General features: G+C 39.7%; 1 protein-coding gene across 1 annotated transcript; it reads left to right on the forward strand.

The window, feature by feature from the left end:
* On the forward strand, positions 1–15,288 carry LOC108413961 (E3 ubiquitin/ISG15 ligase TRIM25-like). Its single transcript, XM_037543238.1, has 6 exons — positions 1–601; positions 11,547–11,633; positions 12,339–12,461; positions 12,643–12,709; positions 13,251–13,307; positions 13,419–15,288. The coding sequence occupies exons 1-6, from the start codon at positions 23–25 to the stop codon at positions 13,961–13,963; spliced, it is 1,458 nt and encodes a 485-aa protein (XP_037399135.1). The 5' UTR covers positions 1–22; the 3' UTR covers positions 13,964–15,288.
* The last annotated feature ends 5,882 nt before the right edge of the window (positions 15,289–21,170 follow it).

Consider the following 21,170-nt stretch of genomic DNA (forward strand, 5'->3'; position numbering starts at 1 on the left):
CTCAGAGTAGACGGTCAGGAGAATGGCAGAGTTCAGTATTTCAATAGATCAGGACCAGTTAAGCTGCCCAGCCTGTGTGGATCTGCTGAAGGATCCAGTGACCGTTCCCTGTGGACACAGTTTCTGCATGTTGTGCATCGATGCCTGCTGGGATCAGGAGGATCAGAGGGGGGTCTACAGCTGCCCCCAGTGCAGAGAGACCTTCACTCTGAGGCCTGTTCTACACAGAAACTACTTCATAGCTGAAATATTGGAGAAACTGAAGAAGACAGACGTCCGAGCTGCTCCTCCTGCTGGATCTGGAGACGTGGAGTGTGATTTCTGCTCTGGGAGGAAACGCAAAGCTGTAAAATCCTGTCTGATGTGTCTGGCCTCCTTTTGTGAAGATCATCTTAAACCTCACTATGAAGTTTCTTCTTGGAAAAAGCACAAGCTGGTCAAAGCTTCCACACGACTACAAGAGAAGATCTGCTCTCAACACGACAAACTGATCGAGATCTACTGTCGCACTGACCGAAGCTGCATCTGCTATTTATGTGCAAAATATGACCACAGAGGCCACGATACAGTCTCAGCTGCAGCAGAGAGAACCCAGAAACAGGTGAGAACCACAGACCTTCTGGATCTAAAGAAGCTAAACTGCAGCAGCTGAAGGATGTAAACTGCCTCAGTTCTTGAGTTTAATGGGGTTTGTGTGTAAAGAATGTGTGTAAAGTGTTGTGGAGGAGGAAGTGTTGAATAAACTCTTTCTTCCTCAGCAATAGTAATAAAGTCAGAGCAGTGTGTGGATGTTCTACCAGCCAACACCATCTTCAGCCTTATAGAGCTCACATGACGGAGTGAAAGCCCTGTAGAACAGCAGAGAACTTCACTGCTGAGTCACTCCACACTGAGTCACCTACAGCAGGTCCGGACATGTCCTGGACTCACATGGAACAGTTCAAGCAGAAACCTCAGTTTAGCTCAGTAAACCTGGGAGAACACAGCAATGGCCTCCACCACCTTGGAAACCATAGCAACAGCATAGCAGCATCATAGCAACTAAATGAGATTCCATAGTAACAGCCTAGTAACACCTTAGCAACACTGTAGATTTCTTTTAAAATTTTCACTGAAAATCCTTGGGTGGTCCTTCAAAACCAAAACCTATAGCTGCATTTCAGGAATTTGATGATGTTTTTGTAATTTGAGAGCTAAGGAACTGCATAATGATATACTTTAGTTTCTTATTTTACAGTTAATGGTACTAAATGTGTTCCTCTTTAGATTCAGGTTACCCTTCAAGACTCAAGCCCCCAGTATCCACATTCATTCCTAAGAAATCAGCACCAAACAGAACTACAACTAAAGAACGTGTGGAAAGTTTAAGTGTGGAAAGTTTAAGAAAGGTGTCATCTTTAAACTTTGCTGCTGTTTGCATTATTTAATTGAGGCACAATCGTTTTCACCCTTTGTCACTTTTCACTGTTTCAATGCTGCATGTATGCTTGCGCCCATGACCATGATTTATCAGGGGGAACGATAATTTGAGGCGAACTGAACTGGATGCATTTGAATGCATATTCATATATTCATATATCCATATGTGCCCTCAGGTTGCTGGTGCTGGAATGGTAGGGGAACTGTCGCTGTCATAGCTTGCATATAACTTCATCTTGAGGTTTTACCATCCACTGAAATTTAAGTGCTGCTCCAGGATTTCCAAACAGGGATTTGTCGAGTGCTTTGAATGCAAATCACTCTTCCTGTGTCTGAGTTGGCTTTTGAACTCTCTGCATTCATTACTACACAGTTGTTGTTGAATTATTCACTTGTTTCAGCTGGACCGACGTTTCATTTTAAAGCGACTCTTGTCCATCATGCAGTGCATTCATTGCAGAGGTCCAGGCCTATGTGAGAACTTGCGGGGCAGTCAGCCACTGTAATGTCATTTTTTTTCACAATTAAATATTAATTTTCACAGCAAAATGTGCAGCAAATTATGCATGTCCAACTCAGCCCCTCCCTTGGTAGCGCTATTCTATAGCAGTGACCTAGCAATACCTCACCAACAGCCTGGGGTTCCAAGAAACACTTTACAGTACTGTTTCACAGATAATAAGCAACCAATTGGGAATTAATCAGGAACAAATGAGTAGTGCTGCATTAACACTTAAGTAACTACTCTTAACTACCAATAACTACTAATTAACTACTCAGTAGATAATAGTGAACTAATGATTAGGGTAGTTACTATCAACTAAACAATAAATACCGAGTCTCATAGATAATTATGTAGTAGCTGTGGTTTCATAACTAATAACTACTCCTAAATGAATGATCCATCCAACATTAAATGAATAAGGATTCTGCTGAACAATTAATTGATATAGTGTATTTCAAGAGTAGTGAAATACACGACACCGTGTGCAGTCTCTTCAATATAATGGATTATATCTTCAATTTCTATTCACAGAAACATGTATTCTCAGAGAAGCCTGGGGCCCCACAAAACACTGGTGTCCCTCATGTGTTTGTTTTGATCAGAAACCTTAAAAGGCTAGTGCACATCTTCATGTTAGGCAGTTTAAACCAATATGCACTTTAGCCTACAACTGCTAAAATACTACAGTATTCAGTAGACGAGTCTGCTTGATCTGGAACAGTACACAGTTACATAGTAACTCATCATTAATGAAGCAGGAGTTAATGATGATCAGAAACAGCGTTATAAAGTGAAACACACTGTAACTCATCATTAATGAAGCAGGAGTTAACGATGATCAGAAACAGTGTTATAAAGTGAAACACACTGTAACTCATCATTAATGAAGCAGGAGTTAATGATGATCAGAAACAGTGTTATAAAGTGAAACACACTGTAACTCATCATTAATGAAGCAGGAGTTAATGATGATCAGAAACAGTGTTATAAAGTGAAACACACTGTAACTCATCATTAATGAAGCAGGAGTTAACGATGATCAGAAACAGTATTATAAAGTGAAACACACTGTAACTCATCATTAATGAAGCAGGAGTTAATGATGATCAGAAACAGCGTTATAAAGTGAAACACACTGTAACTCATCATTAATGAAGCAGGAGTTAATGATGATCAGAAACAGCGTTATAAAGTGAAACACACTGTAACTCATCATTAATGAAGCAGGAGTTAATGATGATCAGAAACAGCGTTATAAAGTGAAACACACTGTAACTCATCATTAATGAAGCAGGAGTTAATGATGATCAGAAACAGTGTTATAAAGTGAAACACACTGTAACTCATCATTAATGAAGCAGGAGTTAATGATGATCAGAAACAGCGTTATAAAGTGAAACACACTGTAACTCATCATTAATGAAGCAGGAGTTAATGATCAGAAACAGCGTTATAAAGTGAAACACACTGTAACTCATCATTAATGAAGCAGGAGTTAACGAGGATCAGAAACAGCGTTATAAAGTGAAACACACTGTAACTCATCATTAATGAAGCAGGAGTTAACGATGATCAGAAACAGCGTTATAAAGTGAAACACACTGTAACTCATCATTAATGAAGCAGGAGTTAATGATGATCAGAAACAGCGTTATAAAGTGAAACACACTGTAACTCATCATTAATGAAGCAGGAGTTAATGATGATCAGAAACAGCGTTATAAAGTGAAACACACTGTAACTCATCATTAATGAAGCAGGAGTTAATGATGATCAGAAACAGCGTTATAAAGTGAAACACACTGTAACTCATCATTAATGAAGCAGGAGTTAATGATGATCAGAAACAGCGTTATAAAGTGAAACACACTGTAACTCATCATTAATGAAGCAGGAGTTAATGATGATCAGAAACAGCGTTATAAAGTGAAACACACTGTAACTCATCATTAATGAAGCAGGAGTTAATCGATGATCAGAAACAGCGTTATAAAGTGAAACACACTGTAACTCATCATTAATGAAGCAGGAGTTAATGATCAGAAACAGCGTTATAAAGTGAAACACACTGTAACTCATCATTAATGAAGCAGGAGTTAATGATGATCAGAAACAGCGTTATAAAGTGAAACACACTGTAACTCATCATTAATGAAGCAGGAGTTAATGATGATCAGAAACAGCGTTATAAAGTGAAACACACTGTAACTCATCATTAATGAAGCAGGAGTTAATGATGATCAGAAACAGCGTTATAAAGTGAAACACACTGTAACTCATCATTAATGAAGCAGGAGTTAATGATGATCAGAAACAGCGTTATAAAGTGAAACACACTGTAACTCATCATTAATGAAGCAGGAGTTAATGATGATCAGAAACAGCGTTATAAAGTGAAACACACTGTAACTCATCATTAATGAAGCAGGAGTTAATGATGATCAGAAACAGCATTATAAAGTGAAACACACTGTAACTCATCATTAATGAAGCAGGAGTTAACGATGATCAGAAACAGCGTTATAAAGTGAAACACACTGTAACTCATCATTAATGAAGCAGGAGTTAACGATGATCAGAAACAGCGTTATAAAGTGAAACACACTGTAACTCATCATTAATGAAGCAGGAGTTAACTGATGATCAGAAACAGCGTTATAAAGTGAAACACACTGTAACTCATCATTAATGAAGCAGGAGTTAATGATGATCAGAAACAGCTGTTATAAAGTGAAACACACTGTAACTCATCATTAATGAAGCAGGAGTTAATGATGATCAGAAACAGCTATTATAAAGTGAAACACACTGTAACTCATCATTAATGAAGCAGGAGTTAATGATGATCAGAAACAGCGTTATAAAGTGAAACACACTGTAACTCATCATTAATGAAGCAGGAGTTAATGATGATCAGAAACAGCGTTATAAAGTGAAACACACTGTAACTCATCATTAATGAAGCAGGAGTTAATGATGATCAGAAACAGCGTTATAAAGTGAAACACACTGTAACTCATCATTAATGAAGCAGGAGTTAATGATCAGAAACAGCGTTATAAAGTGAAACACACTGTAACTCATCATTAATGAAGCAGGAGTTAACGATGATCAGAAACAGTGTTATAAAGTGAAACACACTGTAACTCATCATTAATGAAGCAGGAGTTAACGATGATCAGAAACAGCGTTATAAAGTGAAACACACTGTAACTCATCATTAATGAAGCAGGAGTTAATGATCAGAAACAGCGTTATAAAGTGAAACACACTGTAACTCATCATTAATGAAGCAGGAGTTAATGATGATCAGAAACAGCATTATAAAGTGAAACACACTGTAACTCATCATTAATGAAGCAGGAGTTAATGATGATCAGAAACAGCGTTATAAAGTGAAACACACTGTAACTCATCATTAATGAAGCAGGAGTTAATGATGATCAGAAACAGCATTATAAAGTGAAACACACTGTAACTCATCATTAATGAAGCAGGAGTTAATGATGATCAGAAACAGTGTTATAAAGTGAAACACACTGCAACTCATCATTAATGAAGCAGGAGTTAATGATGATCAGAAACAGTATTATAAAGTGAAACACACTGTAACTCATCATTAATGAAGCAGGAGTTAACGAGGATCAGAAACAGCGTTATAAAGTGAAACACACTGTAACTCATCATTAATGAAGCAGGAGTTAACGATGATCAGAAACAGCGTTATAAAGTGAAACACACTGTAACTCATCATTAATGAAGCAGGAGTTAATGATGATCAGAAACAGCGTTATAAAGTGAAACACACTGTAACTCATCATTAATGAAGCAGGAGTTAATGATCAGAAACAGCGTTATAAAGTGAAACACACTGTAACTCATCATTAATGAAGCAGGAGTTAATGATGATCAGAAACAGCGTTATAAAGTGAAACACACTGTAACTCATCATTAATGAAGCAGGAGTTAATGATGATCAGAAACAGCGTTATAAAGTGAAACACACTGTAACTCATCATTAATGAAGCAGGAGTTAATGATGATCAGAAACAGCGTTATAAAGTGAAACACACTGTAACTCATCATTAATGAAGCAGGAGTTAATGATGATCAGAAACAGCGTTATAAAGTGAAACACACTGTAACTCATCATTAATGAAGCAGGAGTTAATGATGATCAGAAACAGCGTTATAAAGTGAAACACACTGTAACTCATCATTAATGAAGCAGGAGTTAATGATGATCAGAAACAGCGTTATAAAGTGAAACACACTGTAACTCATCATTAATGAAGCAGGAGTTAATGATGATCAGAAACAGCGTTATAAAGTGAAACACACTGTAACTCATCATTAATGAAGCAGGAGTTAATGATGATCAGAAACAGCGTTATAAAGTGAAACACACTGTAACTCATCATTAATGAAGCAGGAGTTAATGATGATCAGAAACAGCGTTATAAAGTGAAACACACTGTAACTCATCATTAATGAAGCAGGAGTTAATGATGATCAGAAACAGCGTTATAAAGTGAAACACACTGTAACTCATCATTAATGAAGCAGGAGTTAATGATGATCAGAAACAGCGTTATAAAGTGAAACACACTGTAACTCATCATTAATGAAGCAGGAGTTAATGATGATCAGAAACAGCGTTATAAAGTGAAACACACTGTAACTCATCATTAATGAAGCAGGAGTTAATGATGATCAGAAACAGCGTTATAAAGTGAAACACACTGTAACTCATCATTAATGAAGCAGGAGTTAATGATGATCAGAAACAGCGTTATAAAGTGAAACACACTGTAACTCATCATTAATGAAGCAGGAGTTAATGATGATCAGAAACAGCGTTATAAAGTGAAACACACTGTAACTCATCATTAATGAAGCAGGAGTTAATGATGATCAGAAACAGCGTTATAAAGTGAAACACACTGTAACTCATCATTAATGAAGCAGGAGTTAATGATGATCAGAAACAGCGTTATAAAGTGAAACACACTGTAACTCATCATTAATGAAGCAGGAGTTAATGATGATCAGAAACAGCATTATAAAGTGAAACACACTGTAACTCATCATTAATGAAGCAGGAGTTAATGATGATCAGAAACAGCGTTATAAAGTGAAACACACTGTAACTCATCATTAATGAAGCAGGAGTTAATGATGATCAGAAACAGCGTTATAAAGTGAAACACACTGTAACTCATCATTAATGAAGCAGGAGTTAATGATGATCAGAAACAGCGTTATAAAGTGAAACACACTGTAACTCATCATTAATGAAGCAGGAGTTAACGATGATCAGAAACAGCGTTATAAAGTGAAACACACTGTAACTCATCATTAATGAAGCAGGAGTTAATGATCAGAAACAGCGTTATAAAGTGAAACACACTGTAACTCATCATTAATGAAGCAGGAGTTAACGATGATCAGAAACAGTGTTATAAAGTGAAACACACTGTAACTCATCATTAATGAAGCAGGAGTTAACGATGATCAGAAACAGCGTTATAAAGTGAAACACACTGTAACTCATCATTAATGAAGCAGGAGTTAATGATCAGAAACAGCGTTATAAAGTGAAACACACTGTAACTCATCATTAATGAAGCAGGAGTTAATGATGATCAGAAACAGCAGTTATAAAGTGAAACACACTGTAACTCATCATTAATGAAGCAGGAGTTAATGATGATCAGAAACAGCGTTATAAAGTGAAACACACTGTAACTCATCATTAATGAAGCAGGAGTTAATGATGATCAGAAACAGCATTATAAAGTGAAACACACTGTAACTCATCATTAATGAAGCAGGAGTTAATGATGATCAGAAACAGTGTTATAAAGTGAAACACACTGTAACTCATCATTAATGAAGCAGGAGTTAATGATGATCAGAAACAGTATTATAAAGTGAAACACACTGTAACTCATCATTAATGAAGCAGGAGTTAATGATGATCAGAAACAGCGTTATAAAGTGAAACACACTGTAACTCATCATTAATGAAGCAGGAGTTAATGATCAGAAACAGCGTTATAAAGTGAAACACACTGTAACTCATCATTAATGAAGCAGGAGTTAACGATGATCAGAAACAGCGTTATAAAGTGAAACACACTGTAACTCATCATTAATGAAGCAGGAGTTAATGATGATCAGAAACAGCGTTATAAAGTGAAACACACTGTAACTCATCATTAATGAAGCAGGAGTTAACGATGATCAGAAACAGCGTTATAAAGTGAAACACACTGTAACTCATCATTAATGAAGCAGGAGTTAATGATGATCAGAAACAGCGTTATAAAGTGAAACACACTGTAACTCATCATTAATGAAGCAGGAGTTAATGATGATCAGAAACAGCGTTATAAAGTGAAACACACTGTAACTCATCATTAATGAAGCAGGAGTTAATGATGATCAGAAACAGCGTTATAAAGTGAAACACACTGTAACTCATCATTAATGAAGCAGGAGTTAATGATGATCAGAAACAGCGTTATAAAGTGAAACACACTGTAACTCATCATTAATGAAGCAGGAGTTAATGATGATCAGAAACAGCGTTATAAGTGAAACACACTGTAACTCATCATTAATGAAGCAGGAGTTAATGATGATCAGAAACAGCGTTATAAAGTGAAACACACTGTAACTCATCATTAATGAAGCAGGAGTTAACGATGATCAGAAACAGCGTTATAAAGTGAAACACACTGTAACTCATCATTAATGAAGCAGGAGTTAATGATCAGAAACAGCGTTATAAAGTGAAACACACTGTAACTCATCATTAATGAAGCAGGAGTTAACGATGATCAGAAACAGTGTTATAAAGTGAAACACACTGTAACTCATCATTAATGAAGCAGGAGTTAACGATGATCAGAAACAGCGTTATAAAGTGAAACACACTGTAACTCATCATTAATGAAGCAGGAGTTAATGATCAGAAACAGCGTTATAAAGTGAAACACACTGTAACTCATCATTAATGAAGCAGGAGTTAATGATGATCAGAAACAGCATTATAAAGTGAAACACACTGTAACTCATCATTAATGAAGCAGGAGTTAATGATGATCAGAAACAGCGTTATAAAGTGAAACACACTGTAACTCATCATTAATGAAGCAGGAGTTAATGATGATCAGAAACAGCATTATAAAGTGAAACACACTGTAACTCATCATTAATGAAGCAGGAGTTAATGATGATCAGAAACAGTGTTATAAAGTGAAACACACTGTAACTCATCATTAATGAAGCAGGAGTTAATGATGATCAGAAACAGTATTATAAAGTGAAACACACTGTAACTCATCATTAATGAAGCAGGAGTTAATGATGATCAGAAACAGCGTTATAAAGTGAAACACACTGTAACTCATCATTAATGAAGCAGGAGTTAATGATCAGAAACAGCGTTATAAAGTGAAACACACTGTAACTCATCATTAATGAAGCAGGAGTTAACGATGATCAGAAACAGCGTTATAAAGTGAAACACACTGTAACTCATCATTAATGAAGCAGGAGTTAATGATGATCAGAAACAGCGTTATAAAGTGAAACACACTGTAACTCATCATTAATGAAGCAGGAGTTAACGATGATCAGAAACAGCGTTATAAAGTGAAACACACTGTAACTCATCATTAATGAAGCAGGAGTTAATGATGATCAGAAACAGCGTTATAAAGTGAAACACACTGTAACTCATCATTAATGAAGCAGGAGTTAATGATGATCAGAAACAGCGTTATAAAGTGAAACACACTGTAACTCATCATTAATGAAGCAGGAGTTAATGATGATCAGAAACAGCGTTATAAAGTGAAACACACTGTAACTCATCATTAATGAAGCAGGAGTTAATGATGATCAGAAACAGCGTTATAAAGTGAAACACACTGTAACTCATCATTAATGAAGCAGGAGTTAATGATGATCAGAAACAGCGTTATAAAGTGAAACACACTGTAACTCATCATTAATGAAGCAGGAGTTAATGATGATCAGAAACAGCGTTATAAAGTGAAACACACTGTAACTCATCATTAATGAAGCAGGAGTTAATGATGATCAGAAACAGCGTTATAAAGTGAAACACACTGTAACTCATCATTAATGAAGCAGGAGTTAACGATGATCAGAAACAGCGTTATAAAGTGAAACACACTGTAACTCATCATTAATGAAGCAGGAGTTAATGATGATCAGAAACAGCGTTATAAAGTGAAACACACTGTAACTCATCATTAATGAAGCAGGAGTTAATGATGATCAGAAACAGCGTTATAAAGTGAAACACATAGGAACTCATTAATCAACTAGGAGTTTATGTGTATTCATTAAACATCTTTCTATTTCATATCTGAGGCACAAACTTTTACTGCCTATTAGCTTAATTCACATTAGCTAAATTAACCTGTGAGTTTGCCTGCATACAAACTGAACTGAGCTGAAATATTAACCACTTTATTAAACACTAAGAGTAATATTTTACTTAAATAAGCATGATTTGTGCTAATAAACTACCTCAAAAAGTTATTTTATAGGGCTCCTGAGTGGCGCAAGCATCTAAGCTTTGACTCCCTGGTGATGCTACAGCCATCCGTAGCCGGGAGTCCAAGAGAGCACAATTGGCCTCGCTCTCTTTGGTTGGGTAGGATGGCCCCTCCTTCTCCCCCATCACTCAATGCGATACTAGTCAGTGCAGGCATCTGTTAGTTGATGCAACAGATCTGGTGGTTGGCACTTTCCTCCGGGCGCATTCGGCTGTCCAGTGGCGTTGTGTGAGCGGCAGTTCAGAAAGAACGCTGGCTGGTTTCCCAGGTCTCGGGGAAAGCTTGTGCTAGCCTTCACCCTCGTAGCATTGATAGCATTATGTGACTGGGGGAGTCCTAACTAGGAAGTGGAATTGGAGACAAGTAAATTGGGTAGAAACAAAAAAAGTTATTTTATTGGACAGTGTATCTTTTTAGGTTGGATTGTGCAATTTTTCCTTTTGAAGTTTAATCATTCTGTCAGATTTCATATACTATACTATATATACCATCAAATCCGCGTGACATCCAGGCAGCCTGCTAGGCCATGTCCGGGCACTAGGAGGGGCCAGAGAGCCAGAACTGAGTAATTAGGGCTGAGCTGTAGCAGCTGTAGGCTCCCATCTTTAGGGGTGCTCACACATCACTCTGCACTCAGTCTTGAGTTCACGCAATAAGGGTCATGAATTTGATCATCACTCAGGGCAGACACCCCCCCCACCCCCCCCACCCCCCAACGATGCATTACTATCTGCGAATTTGTCATTTCGCAATGTATTTGAAGCTACGTCATGAGTTCAAATGATAAGTTTCACAACTAAGCATCTATTTTGTAGACATTTAATGGCCTTACAAACGAATCCAATGCACTTCAATCTTTTTCGTACACAAGCACAGTTATGATTATCATATAAATCAATTACAGATCTCAGTGGTCTGGCTCCTTCATCTTTAATATATTCTTGAAAATGTGGTTTTAGACTAAAGATGCTCAGAGCCGTAATAGTAAAGTAGAACTCCCAGTCATACAGTGTGTTTGTTGACAGATGGAGCTGAAGGAGATGCAGAGAGAATTCCAGCAGATGATCCAGGAGAAACGGAAGAGGCTGGAACAGGCTGTGAACACTCTTAAGGTGAGGACTGAGCAGAGGTTTGATGTTTCAGAGCTCAGCGAACCTTCAATTCAGTGAGCTTTTATGTTAAATACTTATGGAGAAAAGACAAAGGAGAAGAAAAAATCAATGCATAGATGAACACAAACATAAACTAACATTGCAGACAAATTCCAGTCTATATGTGGTGGAGTTTGAGGAACTGCTAGGGGGTCCAAGCAAAAACTGAAAAAAAAAACATCTTGCTAGCCTTTAAGCATGAGGACGGATCTGTAATGCTTTGTGGTTGTGGCAGTCAGTAACATAGGAAACACTGCATGGGTAGATAAAAGAATGGATTCCACTAAATATCAACAAATCCTGGAAGCCATTGTCCCATAGTGAGAGAAGGAGCTGAAGAGGAAAAGAGGCTGGCTATTACAACAACACAATCATCCAAAGTGTACCCTGAAAATCTACTTCAGTGATCACAAGATTAGCCTTTTGGAATGGCCACCACAGACAACTGACTACGATATTATTGAGAATGTGTGAGAAGATCATAACATGGTGTGCATGATGAACAAAATGACCCATGAATATTTCTGAACTAGAAACACTCGGCAAGAAAAGAAGCCTTTGGAGGCCCAATTTTGCCACATGCTGTATTTTATGCATTAAATTTGCAGAAATATCTCACATTTGTGTTCACTCACTGGGAGGTGGTGTTACCTTCTTTTCACTTAGATAACCAACAAAATTGGTTTTGAAGAATGGGAGAAACTGGAGCAGGAGATCGCGGATCTGAAGAGGAGAAACGCTGAGCTGGAGCAGCTTTCACTCACAGAGGATCACATCCATTTCCTCCAGGTAACAATCACTGATCTACAGAGGAACCTGCTCATCATCACGTTCATCAAAGTCCTCTCAGCAGAAGTTCATGAAGACAGTAATAAACAGAGCTCTCTCTAATCACTCACTCATCTTCAGTCTGATTTGGTCTGAGCTGCTTCATTCCTCTTTTTCTCCATTCTGTTGTTCCTCTGTGTAGAGTCTCCAGTCTCTGAGCGTCTCTTCTGGATCTGAGGACTCCTCCAGCATCTCTGACCCTTCACGGGGTAAGAGCAGCTTCCTGCTGACTGTTCCTGAACTCTTGTTCAGTTCTGAGATCAGTTCAGTGCTGAGAAAGATCCACCACCCAAATAATACCTGCTCAGTGGGGGTCCTTTTTGGTTCCTGACCACTGATGACCCACTGACGCAGAGAAACAGATGACAGTCTGTAAATGTTGAACTACAAAGTCCCCGTGTGTATAGTAAGTCAGGGTCGTCCAGTCTGACCCACAAAGGGCCGGCGTGGCTGCAGGTCTTCATTCCAAACCAGCAGGAGCTCATCATGATAAACTGTTAGAAGACTGATCTGAAGGTCAGCTCCTGCTGGACTGGAATGGAAACCTGCAGCCTTTTGTGGATCTGGACACTGCTGTGGTCAGTGGAGCTGAGAAATAGACAATGAGTGTAGACAGAAGGTAGGTGGACCTGATAAAGACAGTGTACACAGAGAGAGAGAGAGAGAGAATGTAAGAAGTGTTTTCGGCCGTCTCATTCTTCTCTATTTTATTGTATATATTTGGTCATGTGTGTTCTTGTGTCTCCACAGCTGCAGCATCTCCATCATTCCTCTCAGAACCAAAGAGCAGAGAAGATTTTCTACAGTGTAAGTTGAGCCTTTAGGCAGCGTCTGAAAGTCTCGCTGTAGAGATAAGAACTTTCTGAGAAGACAAACATAAACTGATTATGTTCTTTAATTTATTGTGGTTTTATTTAGATTTCTGTCGGCTGACTCTGGATCCCAACACAGCGCATCGACACCTCATCCTGTCTGAGAAGAACAGAGTGGTCAAGTGGAGTAACAAAGCCCAGCGTTACCGTACTCATACAGCGAGATTTGACTGGCCTCAGGTGTTGAGTGTGGAGAGTCTGAGTGGACGCTGTTACTGGGAGGTTGAGTGGAGCGGAGAGGTGGACGTATCAGTCTCATACAAAGAGATCAGCATGGAGGGAGTGGATGTTGAAAACAGGTTTGGAAACAATGCTCAGTCCTGGAGTCTGTGCTGTTGTTCTTCTTCTTCCTCTCTCTCGTTCTGGCACAACAACATTGAGACTGAGCTCCCAGGACCTCCATCCTCCAGAATAGGAGTTTATGTGGATCACAGTGCAGGAATTCTGTCCTTCTACAGCGTCTCTGACACAATGACCCTCCTACATACAGTCCACTCCACATTCACTCAGCCTCTCTACGCTGGGTTCTTTGTCCAAAGTGGATCATCTCTGAGGTTGCGTGATAAAAATGATGGGGGTGATCGTGGCTGATGGTCTGTGAGGCCTGCTTGACTAAGCGTCTGGTCTCATCATCCCTTTTCCGTCTAGCTAATTATATTTGAACAGAATTTATTAATAGTCGTTAACCTCTTATAACATCAGGTTAATTAGGCTGTAAAGGTCTGTTCACACAGAATCGCAGAATTTTATTCACGCCAGCTTTTGTAAATAAACATAGAGTAACACCGTCTTTCACACTGAGCCTTAAACTGCAATGCTGCACATCATTTTTAATCAGAGTCAGATTGATTTCAGCTGTGCAGATGTGTTCAAAATCAGGCTGACCCATTGGGGTTTCATCGCCATGGTTACAGTCTAAACAAATACGCATCGCGATGGCATCAGAACAGCTCATCTCACTTTGTGCCAGCACAAAAGCTTTAATACAGCAATCAACAGGCCGACTATAAACACAGAGCGATTAAATAAAATATGTGGAGGATCAGAGCTGAAAGGCTGGAGAATCACAGCGAGAACTTTAGCACAACATGCAGGCTGTTTACAGCTATTTATTTATTTATTTATCTGGCCAGTCCGGCTCTGTTTATGGGCTTTTTCTAGAACAGGCTCTTCAGCTCCGTTCAGCTGCAGTGCTTAAAGAAAAATGATAAATCTATCTTCTCTACTACAGGAGGAATCCAGATCTCCTGAGTTCCCATCTTCCTCCTGAGTTCTCAGAGTGACATCAGACTTTGTGTGAAGGTTCCACTACATTATAACTCCGATGTTTACTTGGTGTAAACAGACCTTCAGTAACTACATGACTGTAACTGAGTTCTTCTTCATCTAATCATTTGAAGGGCTAACAAGTGTGTGTGTGTGTGTATTGACTGGGATGCAGTAGTAGATCTGCTATTGTTGAAAGATAATGTGAGGTGTATGATCTGTATCTTATGCTGGAATATTTTGGTGTGAATTAAAATCTTTTGCTAAACCGGTTTCCTCTACAGACTTTGTCTGTACATAATTAGATCAACTTTGTTGATCCTGAAGGGAAATAAAGCTGTTCCAGCTCAGCAGCAGACTCAGCAGCTCAGCAGCGTTTTGTAGCACACCACTGATGCATTCTCTGGTTTTTGTCATAATGATGGATAACTGAGGGAACTTTGCCTGTGTGTCACCTCAGATTTATGCTGCATTGAAACAGAAAGTCATGGCTGAACATTTATGATTTCACTCATTTCACTTATACTTTCTAAGGGTGCCAACAATTATGGTAGATATGATAGATTTGAGAAACCTGTTGATTTAATGATAAGATTACTAGATTTTTTTGTCCAGTCATACTTCAAATAAAGGTTATATTTTTAAAATAATTTCACTGACTCTGGCCTCACCATTGAGCCGCCTGCACCAGTGTTGACCTTGCCATTGAGCCTTGCCAGGCTGTTTTACCCAAGGAGTCTCGCAGTGTTGCCTCCATAGTCACTGTTTTTCACTGGGCCCTGCCTCTCTCGGTATTCACTCAAGCTTGCGTAAACACTATTCACCTCCAGATCACTTGGGGTCTGAATATCCCACCTCTGACACCAGTGTAGTGTTGACAGAAGAAAAATTTGGTGTAGCTACTCCAAGTACAGTTTCTAGCTGGACCATTTAATACATTAACCTCCAAAGTGGCTTTATAGTTCTGCCAAGATGTCAGATGAACCTGACTTTGACTGGGGCAATTTTTGGCTGAATAATGTGTACGACTTTGGTTGATGAAGGAGGGATCTCATCACCAAGGACGTATACAGTAAGGTATTCCATCTGTGAGTGACTGTGGCTCCAATTTCCAGACTCATTTTCTGTCAGACCAGAAGCTGTATTCTGCTTTGTAGCGTGCGCCCAATCCCGCTGTCATTTTGGCTATCAGCTGTGGACAAAGCCCTGGCTTTTGAAGATTCCACACTGAAAAGAACTGAATCTCACCATTATGTTCATCATCATCATGCCAGGAAAATTGATCATGCCATTCTTTCATTTCCATCCTGATTTGAAACCTTGTATACATGTAGTGATGGCTTGGAGGACAAACCATTATAAATGGTTCCCACTTGTCAACAAGTTTCCATTTCCCTCTGCACACTTTGTTAGCCACAGGGAATTTAGACATTAGGCCTTCTTGTTATATTGGTGAGCCTGGTGCTCCTGTTCTGCAGCCGAGCTTATCTGTACTAATAGCTTGGCTGACTGAAGGTCACTTACCAGTGAATTGGCATAAATATTATAGTCACAGACCTGAAGCACATTCTTAAATATCACCTCAACAGGTGGAATGGGCATGCTGCCAAATATAGATAGAAAGGCACGAAACTGCTGGTAATCATCCATCCATCCTTTTTCTAAGCCGCTTCTCCGTCAGGGTCATGGGGGGGGTGCTGGAGCCTGTCCCAGCGGTCATTGGGCGGAAGGCAGGATACACCCTGGATGGGTCGCCAGTCCATCGCAGGACAGACAGACAGACACAGACAGTCACTCACACAATTTAGCATGTCCAATTGGCCTGTGGGAGGAAACCGGAGAACCCGGAGGAACCCCACGCAGACACGGGGAGAACATGCAAACTCCCCACAGAGAGGACCCCGGTCACCCGGCCGGGGAATCGAACCCAGGCCCTCCTCGCTGTGAGGCGACAGCGCTACCCACCACGCCACCGTGCCGCCCCTGCTGGTAATCATTTGAAATGTAAATCATTTGAGGGCATTTCTGCTCTGATTTTGGAGGCAGGGATCTTAACATGTCCTATTGAACCTTTCAGTGCCTCCATAGGCTGGTTTGGTGAGGAGAAGAACATTCACCTCCCAACTTTGTTTCTGCAACATCCTTGTTCATCTGGATGTTCACATCCTAACTCTGTAACTGTGCCATCCATGTTTCCCTCTATTTTTGATTTATCCCGTGCCGATAGCCTTGATCACACCACCACCCCTCCTACTGGGGACGAAAAATGTTTTTCTTGCAATTTTATCTTTTTCTCATTGCACCGACAGTGGGACAAGATGTCCTTGGACAGTTGAATGTGTACATCCCTGAGTTTGTTGGACAGCTAAATGCACTCAGAGCACAACGTTCATTGCCCAACTTCGTTTCCACAATGCTCGTGATCAGCTGGACGTCCTCTGACAGCGGAATGTGACTGAAGTAAAATAGTTGCTACACAACTGTGCTTATGTAATATTGATGTACAGATTTTCTTCTTTCTATTTTTCACTGATCCCAGGCCAGTAGCTTTGATCACACCACCACCCTATGCTTAATGTGTACCCATCTATTTTATTGGGGAAAACAAATGTTCTTTTTCCATGTTCTTGTTGCTGTTGACAGTCAAGTCATGAGTTCTTTGGGAAGTTGATTGTGCTTGGAGGAGAACATTTTCTTGATCAGCTGGATTTTTGCAGAGGATGTTGATATAAAGGCCCTAATAGAAATTCAAAATTCACAACTCTTTATCGACAGTGCCCTCAGCTACCTGAGGGAGCTAAAATAGGAGTTAGAAATGTCACACTCCCTATCCACGATGCCTCCGGCCAAGTTAAGACCCTAACAGAGGAATTCTAAAGAGAAGAGAGGTGCTGAGTTGAACTCCCGACAGGGTGAGGAGCTCGGACATCCAGGAGGAGATGAAAGTGAACGTAAAGGCTCTAAATTGGTCCTAATCAACACACAAAGCTCAATACTTTCAGAGCAGAACACGTTCCTATAAATGGAAATCATGTGAAAGGAGTGCAGGTCAGCGGGAACCGGTCACCTGTTGAAGAGACGGCTCTCAGTGACCTCATCAGTGATGCCATAAAGGAGGACTGTGATGGTGAAGAGCTTCATTTAAACTGATAGAAGATCTTGAATATGTGTCCATTTACATATTAATGCTTTAATGCTGTTATCTATGAATATGTAAATAAAACACATTAGCATAGTTAAGAACCCCAGCAGGCCATTTTTGTGGTTAAGGTTTATAAGTTGATCCATTATTAAATTGCTTTTCATACTGAGTGATGCATTGTGGGTAAACGTGAGTTGTCCTGTTCTTGTCCTCCTGTACGTTCAGGTGAGTCCACCTGTTGGTCCCTGCGGAGCTGCTAGGACAGACAGGTGGTCCTGAACAGGTGGTCTGGCTGTAATGAATATAGAACCTGTCACAGGACCACCGCCAAGTGTTCAATCATTGAAGAGATCAAATGACCCAACGCTAAAAATAACCACCTGCGCTCAGAAGAAATCTCGCGTAACAGCGACGGGTGCTCTGAGTGCAGAGGTCAGTCTGATTAACACTGCAGTCTGGACACATCAGTGTCCACTACAGACCACTGCCTGTGCTGTTTCACTGCAGACGATCAGGACAAATGGGACTCGAGTCAGACGAGCTCATCTCCACGGTTCTGACCTAACTGTCATCCTGCTGTGGAGAGCTCTGCATGGTTCTCATTCAGGAGAACCTTCTGGTTCTCCCCAGCTTTAGGTCACAATGACACACTGACGTCTTTTTAAAGGTGCGCGTGTCAGTGAGCGTGAAGTGTCTCAAATGAAGGATTTACAGAATTTAAATTAAACATCCATGTTGTTACATTCTGATTTTAAATTAAGACTTTAAGATTGAAAATATTTATAAATTAGGGGAAAATAATAATGAATCATTCAAATGAATGTATTATGGATCCATTCGTTTATTGTTTTTTTACCATAATAAAAAACTTGGTGTATTATATTAGGGTGGCATGGGTAGCGCTGCCAACTCACAGCAAGGATTTAAAAGGGTCTGGGTTCGATTCCCCGGCCGGGCGTCCAGGGTCCTTGGAGTTTGCACGTTCTTCCCATGTCTGCGTTGGTTTCCTCCAGGTTCTCCAGCTTCCTTGCACAGTCTAAAGACCTGCCGTCAGGCCTAAATTGGCCCCTGTGTGTGAGTGAATGTATACGTCTGTCTGTCTGTCTGTCTGTCTGTCTGTCTGTCTGTCTGCCCTGAGATGGACTGGCGACCTGTCCAGGGTGTATCCTGCCTTCCACCCAATGACCGCCGGGATAGGCTCCAGCACCCCCTGCGACCCAGAAGGAGAAGTGGCTTAGAAGGTGTGTGTGTGTGTGTGTGTGTGTGTGTGTGTATCATATAATATTATATTATATTATAGTTCAGTCATATGCAAAAGTTCTGGTGTCCCTGGTCAAGTTCCATATTACTTGATTTCCCAAATAAAAAATATTTTAACTATACACAAAACACACTTAAATATGGTATTAAATATGTAAATTCCTCGGCATAATTTCTGTTCATTTATTAAATTTAACATGTTAAAAAAATACAATAAAATCTAAAATGTGCCAAAACTTTTGCACAGGCCACATTGTTGTTATTTCTTACCCCAATATGTTAAATTTAGTAAACAAACCGTAACTGTGTACTGAAATATGCAGAGGATGGATTAACGTGTCGTCACTTATGAGATCAATAAATGCATGGAATTCAATAAGGGAAGTTTATTAGACTGTAATACACAGCGTTTATTAAAGCTGTATAAGACTATATTAATATTAAACGCTAAGCACTCACAGATCAGTGTCCAGGCATTTCAGCCCACAGATGAACTGATATATGAGTCCTCCTCTGTGAGAGTGAAGGCACGGCGATGAAAGGCGATTGTCCATCTCCATGGTTACGGCCTCCAGCACTCACTGGGCCTCCACGGCGACGGACACAGTTTAAAATAATGACCTCTGAGTGTCCGCTGAGGGATTTCATGAGTCCACTTTGGACGTTAGTGACTGTGTGAGCATCTCATATCAGCTCCTCTGTGTTCCTCTAGTTCAGTCGGACGGTCTAATGACCACCACAGTACAAAAGCAGCTTTGTCTACATTCAGGTCAGATAATGGGATCAATTGGAAAACTCCAAAGCCATTAGGGCCCCCAGGAAGGTGTGGAGGACCTGCTGAAGTATCGCTTTAGTTTGATTGGCTGGAAAAAGAGTGGATTTGAGTAAACCCACTAAACCCATCACATCAAATACACTAATAAACCCATACGACTGATTATAGAGGATCACTACAAAGGAATAAAACACCAAGTGGTTATTTTCTAAGGCGAATATTCAAATCTACACTTATGGTAAATAAGAATCACATACAAAACACTGGCATTGATAATATGCAGCCCTATGATACGTATAGCTAAGTCTATTAGAGGTTAGAGGCAATGTGATGATCATGTAGACATGACGTTATCATGTTAATAGGTCTGGTATGAGCTCCCACAGCTCCTGGGTCAGGACTGCACTGCTTCCTCTGCTCTGAAACACCTCCAATCAGCCTGATCAGCAGCGTAGACTCGGATTTAATGGTGGAGAAACACTCAAAGTAGACGGCATCTTTGTGTTAAGGCTGTTTTAGTCTCACATTACGGCTAATAGAATCAAACACACGGGTCGTTCTACAGAGTCATCCGGTTTTGTGTCCTTAGTGTTTACAGAAAAACATGGTAGGGTTACAATTTATGTAGATTTAAAGAAAAAAAAAAGTTATTTTAACAATTCCACCTTCTTGAGCCTCAATTGATCAATACTGGTTTTTAAATCAATCGTATGGAATTCCAAGCACCACAGAAGAGCTCGTCCCCACAGGCTGAGGCCACATTTTGAAGTACAACCCCAATTCCAGTGAAGTTGGGACATAAATAAAAACAGAATACGATGATCTGCAAATCCTTTTCAACCTAAATTCAGTTGAATCCACTACAAAGACGAGATATTTAATGTTCAAACGGATAAACTTTGTTTTCTGCAAATATTCACTCATTTTGAATTTGATGCCTGCAACATGTTCCAGAGAAGTTGGGACAGGGGCGTGTTTCCCGCTGAGTTACATCACCTTTCCTTTAACAACACTCAAGCTTAACTGCAATAATCTACATGACTACGGAATGTATCGCTGTTGTCGGAACAAAACCTCAACTTTACAGGAGAAGGAAAAAACCTACTGTACTTCTAATGGAAGTCAGTGGAACCGGACGTCTTTCTGGGCCGTTTCTTTTGGTCCATTTGTCAAGAAATTTACGCACAATGTAAAGAGTAACAGGTATTTTTCAAATCATGTCACAAACTGAACAATGGCAAGAATGAAGATACGAGGTTTTGTTCCGGCAGCAATTAAAGAAAACAATAAATCTTCTAAAATATATAATGGAAGTTCCCCGGGAGTCGAGTCACTGGTGCTCCACATAACAGAAA

This window comes from Pygocentrus nattereri, chromosome 12 (genome assembly GCF_015220715.1).
Source record: "Pygocentrus nattereri isolate fPygNat1 chromosome 12, fPygNat1.pri, whole genome shotgun sequence".
Taxonomy (NCBI): Eukaryota; Metazoa; Chordata; class Actinopteri; order Characiformes; family Serrasalmidae; genus Pygocentrus; species Pygocentrus nattereri.

Bases quoted from the DNA above. Each gene is read 5' to 3' on its own strand.
- LOC108413961 (XM_037543238.1), top strand. From the start codon at position 23: ATGGCAGAGTTCAGTATTTCAATAGATCAGGACCAGTTAAGCTGCCCA. The intron at 12,462-12,642 runs GTAACAATCACT...TCCTCTGTGTAG, and splicing joins ATCACATCCATTTCCTCCAG to AGTCTCCAGTCTCTGAGCGT. The intron at 12,710-13,250 runs GTAAGAGCAGCT...GTGTCTCCACAG, and splicing joins CATCTCTGACCCTTCACGGG to CTGCAGCATCTCCATCATTC.